General features: G+C 35.5%; 1 protein-coding gene across 1 annotated transcript in view; it reads right to left on the reverse strand.

Moving 5' to 3' along the window:
- Positions 1 to 13,127, reverse strand: part of USP34 (ubiquitin specific peptidase 34) — a 194,938-nt gene extending 181,811 nt beyond the window's left edge. The window contains 4 exon segments of the mRNA XM_029937436.1: positions 5,766 to 5,915; positions 6,076 to 6,126; positions 12,928 to 12,989; positions 12,992 to 13,127. Of these exon segments, the coding sequence (XP_029793296.1) occupies positions 5,766 to 5,915; positions 6,076 to 6,126; positions 12,928 to 12,989; positions 12,992 to 13,025 (297 nt within the window). The 5' untranslated portion in view covers positions 13,026 to 13,127.
- Between the last annotated feature and the right edge of the window lie 5,230 nt (positions 13,128 to 18,357).

Consider the following 18,357-nt stretch of genomic DNA (forward strand, 5'->3'; position numbering starts at 1 on the left):
TAAATAAATGTTTAAAAAATCTAATAAAGACATATATCACTTTGGAGAAGTGTGGGAAAATGATGGATTAGGAAGACTCTAAGATCATATAGTCTCACAGATATAACTAGGTAACACCTCAGTATATATAACCCTGAAAACAACCAAAACGCTGACAGAAAAAAAACTCCACAAATCAAGGTAGATACGATACCACATCAAAGTAGGTAGAAAGGGCAAAGACATGGTCTCAGAGCTAACCTTGTTGGGGAAGGAGTCAGTGGTTCAGAGAAGGGCAAAAAACTAACTTTCACACATTTGCCTTTGAAAGTAAGAGAAGGTGAATTCTGGGTGTTCTTAAAACCAGGGAAACTTGGGGCGCCTGGGTGGCTCAGTCGGTTAAGCCTCCGCCTTCAGCTCAGGTCAGATCTCACATTCATGGGTTCGAGCCCCGCGTCGGGCTCTATGCTGACAGCTAGCTCAGAGCCTGGAGCCTGCTTCCTGTTCTGTGTCTCCTTCTCTCTCTGCCCCTCCCCCTCTCATGCTCTGTCTCTCTCTGTATCAAAAATAAAACATTAAAAAAAAAAAATCTTAAAAAAAAAAACAAAAAAACAAAAACCAGGGAAACTTAAGCCTGGAATTTTAAAAATCAGTGGGCTCAGCTAAAGGAGAGCCCAAATGGCATTAGGAAGTAAAAACAGGGCGCCTGGGTGGCTCAGTTGGTTAGATGACAGCTTCAGCTCAGGTCATGATCTTGCGGTCTAAGAGTTTGAGCCCCGCGTCAGGCTCTGTGCTGACGGCTCAGAGCCTGGAGCCTGCTTCGGATTCTGTGTCTCCCTCTCTCTCTGCCCCTCTCCTGTTCACACTCTGTCTCTCTCTCTCTCTCTAAATTAATAAACATTTTTTTAAAAAGGAGGTAAAAAAACATATGATGGTTGTTAAATAGTTTTTCTGCTTCTATTTTAAATTACAACATCCATTCATAATAAAAACTCAAAACAAAGCAGGTCTAGAGGAAATATATATCAACACACTAAAGGCCATATATAAAAAACCCATTGCGAGGGCACCTGGGTGGCTCAATTGGTTGAGCATCCAACATCAACCCAGGTCATGATCTCACAGTTTGTGAGTTGGAGCCCCACATCAGGCTTGCTGCTGTCAATGCAGAACCCACTTCATATCTTCTGTCCCTCCCTTCCCTTCCCTGCTCCCGCTTGTGCTCTTACTCTGAAAAATAAATAAAACATTTAAAAGAAATTAAACAAACAAACAAACAAACAAAACCCAGAGCCAGCATCAGATTCAGTGGTGAAAAACTGAGAATTTTTCCCCTAAGGTCAGAAACAAGACAAGGATATCCATGTTCACTACTTTGATTCAACATAGTAGTAAGAAATCCTAGCAATCAAGGGTACATGGGTGGCTCAGTTGGTTAAGCAACCAACTCTTGATTTTGGCTCTAGTCATGATCTCACGGTTCATGAGATGGGAGGTCCAGCATTAGGTTCTGAGCTAACAGCATGGAGTCAGCCGGAGATTCTCTCTCCCCTATTTCCCCCACCCACACCTCTCTGTGTCTCTCTCAAACTATATAAACAAACATTAAAAGAAGGAAGGAAAGAATGAAACAGAAAAAGAAAGGAAAGAAGAAAGAAGGAAAAAGAGAAAGGAAGGAAGGATGGAAGGAAGAAAATTTCTAGCAATCAGGGAAGAAAAAGAAATTTTAATAAAAAGTTGGTTAAGGAAGTAGTAAAATTCTATTTGCAGATGACATGATACTACATATACAGAACCCTAAAGACTCCACCAAAAAGGTAAAAGAACTGAAAAATGAGTTAAGTAAAATTACAAGATACAATATCAATGTACAGAAACCCACTGCATTTCTGTACACTAATAATGAAGTAGCACAGAAAAGAATAACAATCCTATTTACAACTGCACCAAAATTAATAAAATACACCTAAGAATAAATCAGAAGTGAAAGACCTATACTCTGAAAACTATAAAGCACTGATAAATTCAAGATAACACAAAGTAATGGAAAGACATTCCATGCTCATGGGTTGATACTGCTCAAAGCAATCTACACATTAATGCAATTCCTAACAAAGTATCAATGGCATTTTTCACAGAACTAGAACAATTCCAAAATTTGTATGGAATCACAAAAGACCTCAAATAGCCAAAGCAAACTTGAGAAAGAACAAATCTGGAGTTATCACAATTCCAGACTTCAAGCTGTATTACAAAGCAGTAGTGATCAAAACAATATAGTACTGGCACAAAAAGAGACACATAAATCAATAGAATTGAACAGAAAGCCTAGAAATGAACCCACGATTATAGGGTCAATTAATCTGACAAACAAGGAACAAAGATACAATGAGGGAAAAAGGGGTCTTCAGCAAATGGTGTTGTGAAAACTGGACAGCTAGATGCAACCGGACCACTTTCTTACACCATACAAAAAATAAACTCAAAGAGGATTAAGGATCTAAATAAGATATCTGAAACCATAAAAATCCTATAAAACCAGAGGCTGTAATTTCTCAGACATTGGCAATAGCTAAATTTTTCTAGGTCTCCTGAGTCAAAGGAAACCAAAGTAAAAATAAACTATTACAACTTCATCAAAATAAAAAATCCCTGCACAGCAAAGAAACAATCAACAAAAAGGCAACCTGCTGGGTGGGAAATGATATTTACAAATGACATATCTGAAAAAGAGTTAATATCCAGGGATGCCTAGGTGGCTCAGTGCATTAAGCATCTGATTTCAGCTCAGGTCATAATCTCACAGTTCATGGGTTTGAGCCCCACATCGAGCTCTATGCTGACAGCTCAGAGCCTGGAGCCTGCTTTAGATTCAGTGCCTCCCCCTCTCTCTGCCCCTCCCCTGCTCACACTCTGTCTCTCTCTCTCAAAAAGTAACATTTTAAAAAAATAAAATAAGTAAGAGTTAGTAAGCAAAATATATAAAGAACTTATAGGGGCGCCTGTATGGCTCAGTCTGTTAAGCATCAACTTCAGTTCAGGTCATGATCTCATGGTTCGTGGGTTCAAGCCCCGCGTCGGGCTCTGTGCTGACAGCTAGCACAGAGCCTGGAGCCTGTCTTCAGATTCTGTGTCTCCCTCTCTCTGATCCTCCCCTGCTCATGCTGTGAGTGTCTGTCTGTCTATCTCTCTCTCTCTCTCAAAAATAAATAAAAACATTTTAAAAATTTAAGAAAAAAACCTTACACCCTCAACATACACACACAATTAAAAATGGGCAGAAGTGAGGCGTGTAGGTGGTTAAGTATCTGATTCTTGGTTTCAGCTCAGCTCATTATCTCGTGGTCTGTTGAGTTCAAGCCCACATCAGGCTAACAGCATGGAGCATGCTTGGGATTCTCTGCTTCCCTTTCTCTCTACCCCTCCTCCCCTCTCATGTGTGCATGTTCTCTCTTGAAATAAACTTTAAGTAATAATAAAAGTAATAAAAATAGTAATTGTTTAAAACAGACATTAATACCTCTATTTGGAAATTTTAAAATGAGAGAAATTTAAGAACAGGTAAATTAAAACACATTTACCATATTTATAGAAAAGGAGACTCAATACTGCAGAGATGACAGCTCTCCCTAAATTGATGTATATATTCAAGAAAACCCAAAAGGTTTATGTGCAGAACTTAGGTGTTGATTCCAAATGGAAAGGTCCAAGACGAGACAAAATATTCTTTAAGAATGACAGGGTACAATAATGTAATGTACAGCATGGTGACTGTACTTAACAAAATTGTATTGCATACTTGAAACTTCGAATAGTTCTTAAAGGTTCTCAGGACAAGAAAAAAAATTCTGTTAACCATAAATGGTGTTGGATGTTAACTACCTATTGTAGCAAACATTTTGCAATATATACAAATATTTACTACATTCTACACCTCAAACTAATATAATCTATATCAATTACACCTAAAACAAACAAAAACGTAGAGGAATGACAGGTAGAACTTGCTTTACTAGACAGCAAGACTTGTTACAAAGCTCCAAAAATTACGATGATGTGATTAAGCAAAGAGACCAATGTTAATATGCTAGAAATTCCAGACCCATGCACATAACAAATCTAATTTATAACAAGAATTAAACTGGGAAACAAAGAAGAAAGGACTGTCTTTGTTGAATTGTTAAAACCAGTGGCTATCTATAAGAAAATTAAAAGTGATCACCCACAGCATACACAAAAATCAATTCAAATTGAGCTGTAATCAAAATATGAAAGAAAAACAATAAAACTTCCAGAATACTGGAACATAACTTCATGACCTTAGGTTAAGAAAGGACATTTTCATCCACAAATGAAAACACAACTCTAACAGGAGAATTTTTCATAAATTACAAACCATTAAGATTGAGAAATAATAGCTCTTAACAGACATGGGAGAATGAAAAGCAAACCATAAAGTAGAAGAAGATACTAGCAATATATGTATGTGAGACAAAGGATTTGCATATGAAACATAAGGAATCTCCATACATCTGTAAGGAAAAAGCAGACAATGTGATTTTTTAAAACAGGTAAACAATGTGAACAGGTACATCTCATAAAATTACCAAATGGTGAATATGCCTATGAAACTGTTCAATTTCATTACAGGAAAAACCTTGGAAATATTGCAGATTCAGTTCTAGACCACCACAACAAAGCTAATGTCACAATACAGCAAGTCAAATTAATTTTTTAGTTTTCCAGTGCATATAAAATTTGTGTATATACTATACTGTAGTCTATTAAATGTGAAATAGTATACCTAAAAAAATGTACAAACCTTAATTAAAATTCTTTGCTGTTAAAAAATACTAACCATCCTATGAGCTTTCAATGATTTGTAATCAATGATCGCCATTACAAATATAATGAAAAAGTTTAAAATGTTGTAAGAATTACAAGAATGACACAAAGTGAGCAAATCCTATTGGAAAAATGGCATCAATAGATTTGCCCAACACAGATTGCCACAAACTACCACTCTGTAAAAATCTCAGTATCTGGGAAGCACAAAAAAAGAAAGTGTAATAAAACAAAGTATCTCTGCTTCCACACTTGTGCTTCACAGTAACTGACATTTACAACACAGAATAATTACCTTCTTTACAAATTCAGAAAAATGTTACTAGGTCTAGTAAGACAGAAGAAAGTCAGGCACACTGTAGTAGTACCCTAAGCAAACTACCTTCTATGTAACTAAAACTCTAAAAAGGCCAAAAACTTCCCAGTACAGAATCACAGGCAAGGAAAGTAAAATCAACCTAAGACTTTTATGAATGGTTGCCTATTCTATATTCCACAAACAAGCAGTAAAGGTCTAAATTTACTTATTTAACTTAGGGGCGCTTGAGTGGCTCAGTGGGTGGAACGTCCGGCTTCTGCTCAAGCCATGAACTTGCAGTTCGTGAATGTGAGTCCCACATCAGGCTCTGTGCCGAAAGCTAGCTCAGAGCTGGAGCCTGTCTTTGGATTCTGTGTCTCCCTCTCTCTCAAAAATAAATAAAACATTTAAAAATAAATAAATAAATTTACTTATTTAACTTAAATTCATTATTTACACAAATTCCATTTTATTATAAGATCTTTTATAAAGGCTTCTGTACTCAATTTTTTTCAAAATATAATCCAGAAAAAAAATTCTTGTACAAGCCACTCGAAACTTGCTTTTTCTGGACATAAAATTCATGTTATTAAAACCCTAGACATTATTCCCAAGATTAAAACCAATTCCAAACAATACTTACATTCGATACAACCGTAATAAATGCATGTGCTATAAGAAATGGCAAAGTTTCAGGAGTTCCATATTCAAAGCAATCCTTCATGAGAGAAAGGCCATTTTTCCCACAAAACAAACACACGTAACGAAGCAAATGCAATGGTACCTCTACATCCTGAGGGGGGAAAAAAATTTAAACTCATCAGGAATAATCTTCATTTTATTACCAATATGGAAAAGATACTGACCAAATAAATATTTAAAAAATTCAAAGACCTATATAAATAAACAAATTTTCCATAAACCTGAGAATAAGAAAAACATAAAACACTTACATTCATATCACAGAATGCCCCTAATATGTTGCTTTCTTGGGTTGATATATCCTGATTCAAAAAAACAAAAGCAAAGTAAACACAATTAGGTCAGCCTACAAGATAAAAATCTCTAAAAAATTACACTTTGCTGTGTCAAATATACTACAAAAAATACAATATTCTATAGATTGAGTTTATAAAATCTGAAACAGGTTTTTGCAATTGTTTCTCATCATGAATAATGCTATTCCTAACTGAAGCTAATATGGTTCAGTTCTAAAATGTATTTTACCTCTTTGGCAAGGAATTCTTTCTATGCCATATACTATCTATTGACTTTTCAATTAAAAATGTCTCCATAAAGAATTGGGATAATTATCACAAAAATAGATTATATCGTTTTTAAAACCACTTAATTTTTAACTAAAAATTCCAAAAAAGCTATGTATACATATGATTTAAACTACTTGATAGCATACTCATCCATTGCTGGTGAGAATATAAACTGGTATGACCGTGCTGGAGGATGATTTGGCAGTATCTACCAACATTTAAGATGCATTCTCTTTGACCCAGCAATTAATCTTCTGGTTATTTATCCTAACAACTAATAAAAGCAGTACTAGAAAATGTTTAATGATGTTTACTTGAAGTTATTTATAATATTTCAAACTTAGAAACAACTTAAAAGTCCATCAACTGGATTGCTAAATTGTGATATAACTGTCTAGGGAATTATGCAGCTTTCAAAAATAAGGTGAAATGCTGTAAAGGATCTTTTTAGGATGACTGAACTGTTGTAAAAATGCAATGAGGTAACAGTTAACACAATTCTATAAATTTACTAAAATGATTAAATTATATGCTTTAAGCAATTGATTTTCATGGTAAGTTATTCTTTAAAAAGCTAAGGTGGGTCCATATGTACAGGCATAGAAAGCTATTGTCTTGTATTACAGTTTTAAAACTTAGGAATTATGAACCTGATCTGATTTTCTAACTTTTTATATGTCTAGAAATAATCTGAACTGATTTCCTAAGAATGGTTTTTCTGAGATGATAAAGGAGACTTTCAAGGCACATTTAAGTCTATATTTTGTATATTCTGTTTTTAGTCACACTGAAAATCTTTCTATTAGAAAGTTAAATACTTTCATCTGAATAAAGTTGGTTGCCAAAGAAACCTTTCATTCACTGCTGTTTCCTGCTTTATGTAAGTCCCACTGCTGAAATGAAGTTTGAAAACAACTAATTGAGAGCATCACATAAAACTCTCAGAACATTTCTAACTAATCAAAAGCTGTCCTGAGGTCAAAACACTTGTCAAAGAAGTATACTACACGTAATTTTATTCCTGAGCTTCTCCTAGCGAGGCCACAGTTAAAGCTTTAAATTATTCTCAACAAACCTTCTGTCTTCAACAAGTCCAGAATCTAAAACACCTGTGGTATTAAATAAAGATTCATGGGCCAGGTGAACCTAGCTGGAAAATAAGACTGGAATCAAGATTTCTAATGCCTAAGATGGATGTGCAAATTGTTGCTCTTAGACTTGGTTACTTCTATTTTGACTCCTCAGAAGAACTAGTTTATCCTTTCTTGTTTCTACTCTGAATACATTATTCTAAGGTGTCATTAAAATCTCATCCTAAATAGTATATAGAAAGTTAATATAGACCTATAGTCTATACAGTGGTAACAACACTAAGTAGCTACCCTAAAACCTGGATCAACATCAATTTTGTTTCAAAGTTCTAATTTTAGGAGCGCCTGGGTGGCTTAGTCGCTTAACCAACTTCAGCTCAGGTCATAATCTCATGGTCCGTGGGTTCGAGCCCTGCAATGACAGTGTGCAGCCTGCTTGGTATTCCTCTCTCTACCACTCTCTCTGCCCCTCCCTAACTCACACTTTCTCTTTCTCTCTCTCTCTCTCAAAATAAATAAACTTTTAAAACAAGTTCTAATTTTAGATGATCCCTAAAAAGGCTTAAGAAACCTATCAGTTTTTGTCTTATTAGAAAATCTCTTATTTACTACATAAGATGAAACCACTCTATTTTGAAAACTACAGAGAGGAATCTATCACTTTAAAAGAGAAAGAGAAATAAGCAAGTAATCAGAAAGTAATTCTACATCTAATTAGAGAAGGGGGCATCTAGGTGGCTCATTCAGTTAAGCATCCGACACTTGACTTCTGCTCAGATCACGGTCTCACAGTTCATGGGACTGAGCCACATATCAGGCTCTGAACCTAGAACAGGAAACCTGCTTGGGAGTCTCTCTCGCTCTCTGTCCCTCCCTGCACAAATGCACTCTCTCAAAATAAACATTAACAAAAATAAAAATTAAATTAAAAAAATAACAAATGGTGCTCCATGATTGAACCATGAAAAAACTGAAGGTCAGTGAATTAGGAATAGAATTTTTGCTTAAAAAGAAGTCATCAGCATCAAATAATCTGCTGTTGTGGAAAACTAAGACTACCAATTCTGGAGAGCATACAGTTTACAGCCAATGCCTACACCTAATCAAGCAAAGCTATATTCTCAAACAGTTCTCCTTAACAGAACACTGCTATGACAGAAATATTCTGTCTGCACTGTCCAATGTACTAGCCACTAGCCCCATGTGACTACCTAGCTTTTAAAATATGTTAGGGAAAAAAAAAGAAAAAGAAAAAGTAAAAAGAAAATAGAAATGTGGTTAGGGTGACTGAAGAACAAATTTAACATGTTTTCTTTAATTCTAGTTAACTTAAATAGATTTGTCTGTTCATTACCATATTGGGCACTAGAGCTTTAAAGTTAAGAAGCTCAGGAGACAGTGATGAAATGCAATACAAGAAAGTCTCCATATCCCTATCAACTGCTTCCAAATGAACAAACTGGGCTTTTATTCCCTTCTATAGAAGTAAGCCACCACACTGGTGACAAGGAAGTTAATGAGTGGAAAACATACAAGCTATATGAGATATTTAGGATTGTTCCTTGAATGTGAGTACTTTATTCACCTTTATATACACAATGAATAGTGCAGTTCTTAGAATAGATGGTCAATGTTTATTTTTTAGTATTTTGAATACGATACATCTGTTTATCAAAATTAGAGATAAATCCAAGCATCTGAATTCTATAAACATAAAATGAAAAAAGTCATCAATCAGTATGAGATTTAGACAGTGATGGTTGCACAACTGTGGGAATATACTATAACTTACTAAACTGTATCAGTAAAAGGATGTATTTAAAATATTTAGTTTTTTCAATTTAATAAAGCATAAATATAAACAGTCAGTGGAAAGTGGCAAGAGAAAACCCAACAATATGAAGAAATCTGGAACATAGTGTATATATTTAAGTCTATCTAATCATATCTCACACACAGTTAAACAAGTGCAGTGTTTGTCTTCTTTTCTAATTTTTATATTCATTTCACTTTACTTAGGAAAAAAAACTTAAAATACTAGGTCAATATGCACAGAATTTCACATCATGATTCAGGATTAAGAATGCAACAGCTCCCTGTTCCCACCCCCAAAATGTTTCACCTCAATTAAATACTATCTATTTCTAATTACTGCATCTTTTTTTTTTTTATTTTTTTTATTTTTACATTTTTAAATTTATTTTTGAGAGACAGAGAGAGACAGCGCAAGCTGGGGAGGGTCAGAGATAGAAGGAGATACAGAATCCGAAACAGGCTCCAGGCTCTGAGCTAGCTGTCAGCACAGAGCCCAAGGCAGGGCTCGAACCCACGAACGTGAGATCGTGACCTGAACCAAAGTTGGACACTTAACCGACTGAGCCACCCAGGCACCCCTAATTACTACATCTTTTAAAATATTATCTACTTTAATAGGAAGGAAAGTAGGATATAGACAGGAAGAGATAAGAAGAAAGGGCTCCGTGTTCCTCCCTTACTCACTACTGACAATGGACACAGTAGCTACAGAGATTAGTCTGAAGTGATTTGAGAAGGAGTATAACAATATAAGAGCTGAATTCTTTGTATTTTGGTTTTTTAATTTTATTTGAGAGAGAGAGAGAGAGAGAGAGAGAGAACGAGCGAGCATGAGTGGGTGAAAGGGTCAGAGGGACAAAGAGAACGTTAAGTAATCTCCCCGCTCAATACGCAGCACAACACGAGGCTCAATCTCACAACCATGTGACAATGACAACCTTAGCCGAAACCAAGAGTCAGACGCTTAACTGACTGAGCAACACAGGTGCCCCAGAATAAGATCTGAATTCTACAACTCTCAGCAATATACTTTGCAAACAGACCAAAAAATTTAACCTATGTAAGCAAGTTCCCTCTTAGAGAAAATCAGGTTGTTGACTAGGTTTCTAAAGCCACAGCTATCTAAATACTAACACTAATACTAATTCAGAAGAGTAATGAATCATCTTCTGAAAGTCCTTGCCAATTTGTGCCTCTTTAGAAAAGTGAAAATCAAAATCAAATTAAAATCAAAGTTAACAATGACTAGCATATAACCACATGGCCATCAGGACAGAAACTATATATTTTTCAAATATTTGTAATAGATCATTACTAACACATCAGAAACCTGGGAAACAGCTATATTATGAACAGAATATTACAGAAGCACACAAATTCTGTATAAGGAGATGACAATTCTGTGTAGCAATGTATTACATTGTATCTAAGAGGTTTTTTAATTACAATTTTACCTCAAAGACCTTATGAAATTACTGCTTTCAACCAGTCACACGGAATGACTGATCCTCAAGAACCGTAATAATCAGGCACTTTATTTCAAACAGGAAAGTAGGGGAGTGTGATTAGGTTTGTATTTGGAAATTTTTTTTTCTAATGACATTAAAAAATGATAAACTGGTGAGCAAACTGATTTGAGAAAGAAAATAGCAGATTTAGTATTACCACGGTTCTATTGTTAAAAGATTTTTAACTGGAGAGATTTAATTTTTATTATATTATTTAATTTAAAATTATATTAATTTAATTTATTAAAATTTATTTACTTTAAATATTAAATTATATTAATATATAAATAAGAAATATTAATATTAAATCAATTAAAATAAAAATTTATTTTAAAAAAGAAAAAGGATGCTGAGCTGACATTTTTTGGGATGTTTACTAAATAATTCACTAAAAAGTTTCTATATGAAAGATAACAGATGAAGAATTCTAAAAGGCAGAGCACAATCTGTTTTAAAATATTCTTACAGAAAATTCCAATAGATGAAATACCCACCTCCTAGGCTATGTTTTTATTTTTATTTTTTATTTTTTTTAATGTTTTATTTATTTTTGATACAGAGAGAGACAGAGCATGAGAGGGGGAGGGGCAGAGAGAGAAGGAGACACAGAACCAGAAGCAGGCTCCAGGCTCTGAGCTAGCTGTCAGCACAGAGCCTGACACGGGGCTCGAACCCACGAACGTGAGATCTGACCTGAGCCGAAGTCCGAGGCTTAGCCGACTGAGCCACCCAGGCGCCCTAGGCTATGTTTTTAAATAGTCTCAATTCAATGTGAAATCATTTTCATTAAGGAACTATTTTTTTCCAGATGAAGAAAAGTTTAGAGAAGTCAGTATGAAGATTATAGAATAAGCCAGAGAAAATAGGCAGGCTTTTACTAAAAGCCTGTGGTAGATCTGTTAAAGTTTAAAATGAGATATTTTATCCAGAGATGGAGTCTACTTCATACCCCCTTGAATCTGGATTGCCCTCATTAAGTGCTTCAACAGAATAGAATGTGGTAGAATTTATACTGTTTCAGAGGCTGGACCTTAAGAAGCCTTATTGCTTACATAATCATCTTCCCGGATCAATTTTATTACCAGATAAAGCAGCCAATCAACTCTAGGGGAGAATGAGAGGCCATGTGGAGAAAATTCAACGAGTCCTAGACAACATCCAGCACCAACTGTCAGACATGTGGGTGAGACCATGCTGGACCTTTAAACTCCTCCAAATCTCAAAGTATACAACTGCCTACATGAAACCACACAAAACGAATAGAATTGCCCAACCAATTCAGAGAATCACAAGAAATAATAAATCTGTTTTTTATGCCACTTATATAACATATTATCATATTCACGGTCTCAATTCCCACCATGTGTACAAAGTAATGCTATTATCTAAAAAAAACCTCAGGTGGGTTTCTAAACTCTTTGAAGGGGTTATATAAATATCACTAATGGAATGAGTCAAGCATCTTATAAAAAAAAAAAAGTACTATCATTGAGAACTGGTAGTTAAAGGGGTGCCTGAGTGACTCAGTTGGTTAAGCATCCAATTTCAGCTCAGGTCAAGATCTCATGGTTCATGGATTCAAGCCCTGCATCAGGCCTGTGGTGACAGCTCAGAGCCTGGAACCTACTTCAGATTCTTTGCCTCCCTCTCTCTGCCCCTCTCCCACTCACATTCTCTCTCAAAAATAAACATTAAAATAATTTAAAAAATTTGTAGTTAAGGATCATTTGTTAATTTTTCTTAATGGGAAAATTCCAAATACTGTTACCAATGCTTCTAAGAATAAAAATCAAAATTACACATGCTTCTTTTTCCTCAATTATTACTTTTCCAAGCGTCAAAGTACAGCATAGATGTGCATAGGCAAAATGTTTATATCATTAATAGCTTAATTTTTATGAGTTCACTCTGTAAATCTTTCCTTAATAGGACTAAATTGAGCAAATGTTCAACCCAAGTTGCAACTGAAACGGTCTAGAGAAAACAAACACCTTTTCTTAACAATAGTTATTTTTATAAATTTTTCCATCAATAATAACTGTCTTCATATTTATTCATGAAAAATTATCAACATAACTATAACTTAGTATTACTTAAAAATCACAATACCCATTTTCACATACCTCTATAGTAGGATGAGTATTATGCTTGTAAGCAGTATATAGAGGAAACTGAATTTGAAAAATTTTTGCCACACATAGTAAGAGTTTTTCCTTCTCATCTGTACTCCATAAACTAAAAGGATCACAACTCTTTGAAGATTCCTCCTCAGTCAGATTACAAATTCTTGTAGAGTTTGATTTTTTTTCTATTGATTTTTGTCTTTCTGTAGTTCCTTCATTACACTCTCTTTCTATACTCAGTGGTTCTTCCACTTGATTACTCTCATCTTGCCACGTGGAATCTATGTTAATAGTAGTACAATGTTTACAAAGCTGGTCCCGGAGTACTTGAACTTGGGCAATCACTAAGTTTATAAGTGCACACACCACTTGGTTAAAAATCTCCAAATGCTTATATTCCTTGAAGCAGCATAGACATTGCCTATAAGAGAAAAAAAAATTTCAATAAATTAATGCTTTCTAGAGAGACAACTGTATATTTCAAGTAAGTAATATAAAAAATACAAATAAGCAAATCCTAGTGCTTTGTTTTTCTTTTTTTAATCTCCTTTTTCCTGACAGGGTACCACCACAATCATTTATAAAGATAGCATCACACCAAAAACTGGTACTTCGGTTAATAAAAAGTCACCAAATTGGGTTGACAGCTATAGTCTTCAGTGTATTTATCTGCCCTTCCACACAAAGAACCATTTAAAAACAAGAATTGTACCATATATCTTTGCTTCTCTAAGCACTAGGTACTTAATATATGTTTAGTAAATATCAGGAAACTGGCTAAAATAAAAACCTTATTAGTAAATCTGTTTGTTTTACATAAAGGGATTCGTAGTCAACTAATAAAAAAACTGTATTTTAACATTACTAATTTGCTTGAAGGGTAACTTGGGAAGGGCATTCCTACCCTCTTTGGCTAATCAAAAGCATTTAGGAATAACACATACACTCACACTCTTCCACATATGTGTGTATGTGATGCATTTATATATGTATAAATAAATGAACACAGTAAGAGTAATTATTATTACACACAAACCTAGTTCACTTAAGACCTGTTCAGTTAGCATTAATGCCTGGCACACTATGGATAATCAAATAGTCTGGTAAATAAATAAATGATAATCAAGTACGAGATTATAAGAATAATTTTTTCCAATGATGGATGACCATTCAAAAAGTATTACTTACCTAGTTATACTATCAATTAAAATCATCTATACTGTAGTCCAAATAGAGCACCAACTCCCTATGTGACCATGTGAACATAATCTCATTTCTCCAATGGCAGATTTAAAGTATAGTCACAAATTCTTCAATATTCTCCCCTTTAAAAAGTGAGGCCCACTTTTCTTCCCCTTGAATGTGGAACAGACTTACTGACTAAAATCTATTTGGAATGTGGGAGAAATGACTGTGTGACATCTGAAACTAGGTCATAAGAGACACTGCCACTCAACCTTGCTCTCTTCTGGATCACTTGCTCTGAGGAAAGCCAGTTCTATGTCGTGAAATAGTCTGGAGCCCTTGGAGTGATTCACATGAGAATAAAAACAGAGCTCGCAGTAACAATAAGCACCCTCTTCTTGCCAACAAGTAAGTGAGCCAACTTGGAAGCAGACCCTTCAGCCCCACATAAGGCCTGAGATGACCATAACCTGGTGAACAACTTGACTGCTACTAATGAGAAATTCAACCCAGAACCAACCAGCAAAACCACTCCCAAATTCCAATCCATAAAAACTCTGAAGTTAATAAATGTTCACTGTTGTTTTAAGATAGTACTTTTGAGTAATTTGTTACACAGAAATAGATAAATAATACATCAGGCCTGTCTTCTCAGTGGCAAAATGAAAAGGATTTTATCTGTAAGAACTCCTATACCTTTAAAATTCTATATTATCACAATTTCTTCAAGAAGAAAAATCAACATATGACTGTTGATATTTTTCTGACAAATAGCTTTTCTTTAGGTTCAGGAAAAATCAAGCTCAAAGTGAAGGATTATACCCTGGAATATCTTTCTTCAACGAAAAAGCAATGTTAGCTCCTTCCAAAAAAAATCTTGAAGTCAGATTTGGATTAGAAAAGCCAAAGAACCAGTCAAATTTACTTTAAAAATTCAATGGCAAGGGGGCGCCTGGCTGGCTCACTCAAAAGAGCATGCAACTCTTGATAGCATTGTGAGTTCAAGCCCCATGTTGGGTGTAGAGATTAATTAAATAAAAACGTAAAAAAAAAAATTCAGGGGCATCTGGGTGGCTCAGTCGGTTAAACATCCAACCCTTCATTTCAGCTCAGGTCACGATCCTAGGGTTGTGGAACTGAGCCACACGTCACGCTACCCCCTGAGCCTGCTTAAGATTTTCTTTCTCCCTTCCACCTCCTTCCTCCACCCCGCTCCGCTGCTCACACATGCACACACACTCTCTCCCTATCTCTCAAATAAACAAAACAAAATAAAAAATAAAATTCATTGGCAGGAAATGGGCATTTAACTGACTAGGAAACTAATCTTAAAAAGACAAAACTTAAGTATGAACAAATTAACAGCAAACTCCATCTAAGTTCTTACAGACCCAAAATATACACATTCAAGGAGAGCTGGGAATCTAAGCTTATCTTTAACTATTACATAACTTATACATTTTATTGTATGACAATTCTGAAAAGTCTAGGCATCTGAATTCTCAATACAGCATTTCTCTACATATCTCTACCCACAATGTAGAGGGGTGGTGGGGAATGTGTGTGTTTTTAAACAAAATATCACTTTCAGTTAAGTCCAACTTGATTTTACACTTAAGTTTATTTCTTCTCTGTTTTAAACCTCTTGACAAATATACTGAAAGAACAAAAGACTTAACTCCCTAAGGTACAAGATAATGGAAGAACAGTTAACGAATAGCAACAACTTTGGAACAGCAAAGGGAGTAATAATAAGTAACTTAGAGCAGGAGAAATAAACTTGTAAGAGGCTATAGAAGGATTTATCAACAAAAATATCCATACCACAGAACACTGAAAAGGCCATCAGATACCTCTAAAGGCAGAGACAAAGCACAAGGCAGAAAATAGGACAGAATGAAAGGTACAGTTAAAACCTGAAGATTCCCAACCCATACAGTCTGGTATTATTCTTACTTGACCCAGGGAAACAAGAAGTTTCTCCTGTACTTAAAGTGAACACGATTAAGTTCAGGAAAAACTGATGCTGAAGACGGGGGTGACAAAAAACACTGAAAGGAAGGGAACTATGTGATACAACAACTGGTGAATCCCCCCAACTAACATGCCTACCCAACAACCAGATTAAAATACGTCAAGGCCAAAGACTTGAAGACATTTCTCTTAGAGAACATGAATGATCTAACAGAAAAGCCCACTTATCCCAGGTAATGAAGCTTGCTCACAATTTTCCAACCTACAGCATAGGCCACCATCTGAGATGGCCCCCACAAAGAACTGTCAATCCATCTTTGAATGCCCATCTCTTAACCATGTAAAGATAACCAGTAAGTTCTGCAAGGAAAGCTGCATCACTAACGGCAGGTCAAAACAAATGGTAAAAAGAAATTCAAAGGAAGTAGATAAAATGCAGGAAGAAAAAAGATGTTAATTAATGTATATCCTCAGAGAAAATTAAGAATGGATTACTGAAACAACAGAATACTATTAAAAAATGCATTCAAACTATAAAAGACACCTTCAATGTGTACAAATATTTCTTACATAGCTTTTGCATACACATTGTTCACTCTTTAAAACCCCATCAGAGTGATAGCAGTATGACAGTCAAAAGGAGCATGCAACTCTTGATCTTGAGGTCGTGAGTTGGAGTCCCACATGTAATGCAGAGATTAAATAAATAAATAAAACTTTAAAAATAAATAAGATAGGGAACCTGGGTGGCTCAGTCAGTTGGCTGTCCAACTTCGGCTCAGGTCATGATCTCACAGCTTGTGAGTTCAAGCCCCTGTGTTGGGCTCTGTGCTGTCAGCCTGCTTCAGATTCTGTCTCTCCCTCTCTCTCTCTCTCCCTCTCTGCTCCTTCCCTACTTGTGCCCGCTGGTGCACGCCCTTCTCTCTCTGCCTCTCCCTCTCTCAAAAATAAATCAACATTAAAAATAAGTAAATAAGAACTAAAATAAAAATTTACCCATTTGTAAAATTGAGCAAATGCTCCACAAGGTAAAAGTAAAAAAAATCTCCTAGAAAGTAGTATAGACAAAGAAAAATAATGAGGAGAAAAAGTATACCATCAATCAAGAAGATACAATAACTGACTAATAATACTTCCAAGAAGACATAATACCTAATCTAAAGGTTTGGAAATGATGAAATTACAAAAAATTTCAGAACTAAAAAGCCTACCAAAACACCTACCATCATAAATTTATTTTTAAGCTTATTTATTTTGAGAGGGAGGAAGGAGCAGAGAGAGGGGAGAGAGAGAATCCCAAGCAACCTCCCTGCTGTCAGTATGGACCCTAATGCAAGGCTTGATTCCACAAACTGTGAGATCATGACCTGAGCAGAAACCAAGAGTTAGATGCTTAATCGACTGAGCCACCCAGGTGCCCCTCATGAAATTTCTAAAGCTGAGCAGGAATAAAGATCCTAAAAGCTTTCAGGGAAGGTGGAAAGAGTGACAAGAAGCACCTCAGGAATAAAAATAGCTAATACTTCTCCAAAGCTATATGGGGATCAGGGTGTCCCTGGCTGACTCAATCTGCAGAGCATGTGACTCCTGATCTCAGGGTCAGGAGTTCAAGCCCCATGATCGGAGTAGAGCATACTTAAAAAACAAAACAAAAAACCCTCAAAGCAAGGGCGCCTGAGTGGCTCAGTAGGTTGTGCACGTTACTCTTGATTTAGGCTCAGGTCATGATCCCAGGGTCGCAGGAGTAAGCCCCACATCAGGCTCCCCGTTGAGCCTGCTTGAGAATCTCTCCCTGCCCCCTGCCACTGTCTGGCCCCCCACTCCATTCGCACTTGCTCTCTCTTAAAAAACATAAAAACGAAAAAATAAAATAAAATAAAAAACCTCATAGCAATATCAGAAGCTAGAATACAACGGAGCAATATTTTTAAATTTCTAAAAGAATCTAATTTTCTACCCAGAATTCTTTATCAAAAAGTCTTCAATAAAATTAAGGATAATAGAGAAATTTTTAGGTCTGAAGGATATAAAAAACGTTTGTCTCTCATGCACCTTTCCTCAGAAAAGATGTCATCTAAAAACTTAAAAAAAAAAAAAAAAGATGTAATCTTAACAAAACAAAGAAGTAAACCAGTAACAATGTTCACCGTCCACATGGAATCCTGGAAATTGGAGACCCAAAACAATATAAAAGCAAAAGGAATTTCAAGGATGATCTGAAGAGAAGATAGCTATTTAGTATCCCTACTGAAAAATCAATAAATGGAACAG

Source organism: Suricata suricatta, chromosome 4 (genome assembly GCF_006229205.1).
Source record: "Suricata suricatta isolate VVHF042 chromosome 4, meerkat_22Aug2017_6uvM2_HiC, whole genome shotgun sequence".
Classification (NCBI taxonomy): Eukaryota; Metazoa; Chordata; class Mammalia; order Carnivora; family Herpestidae; genus Suricata; species Suricata suricatta.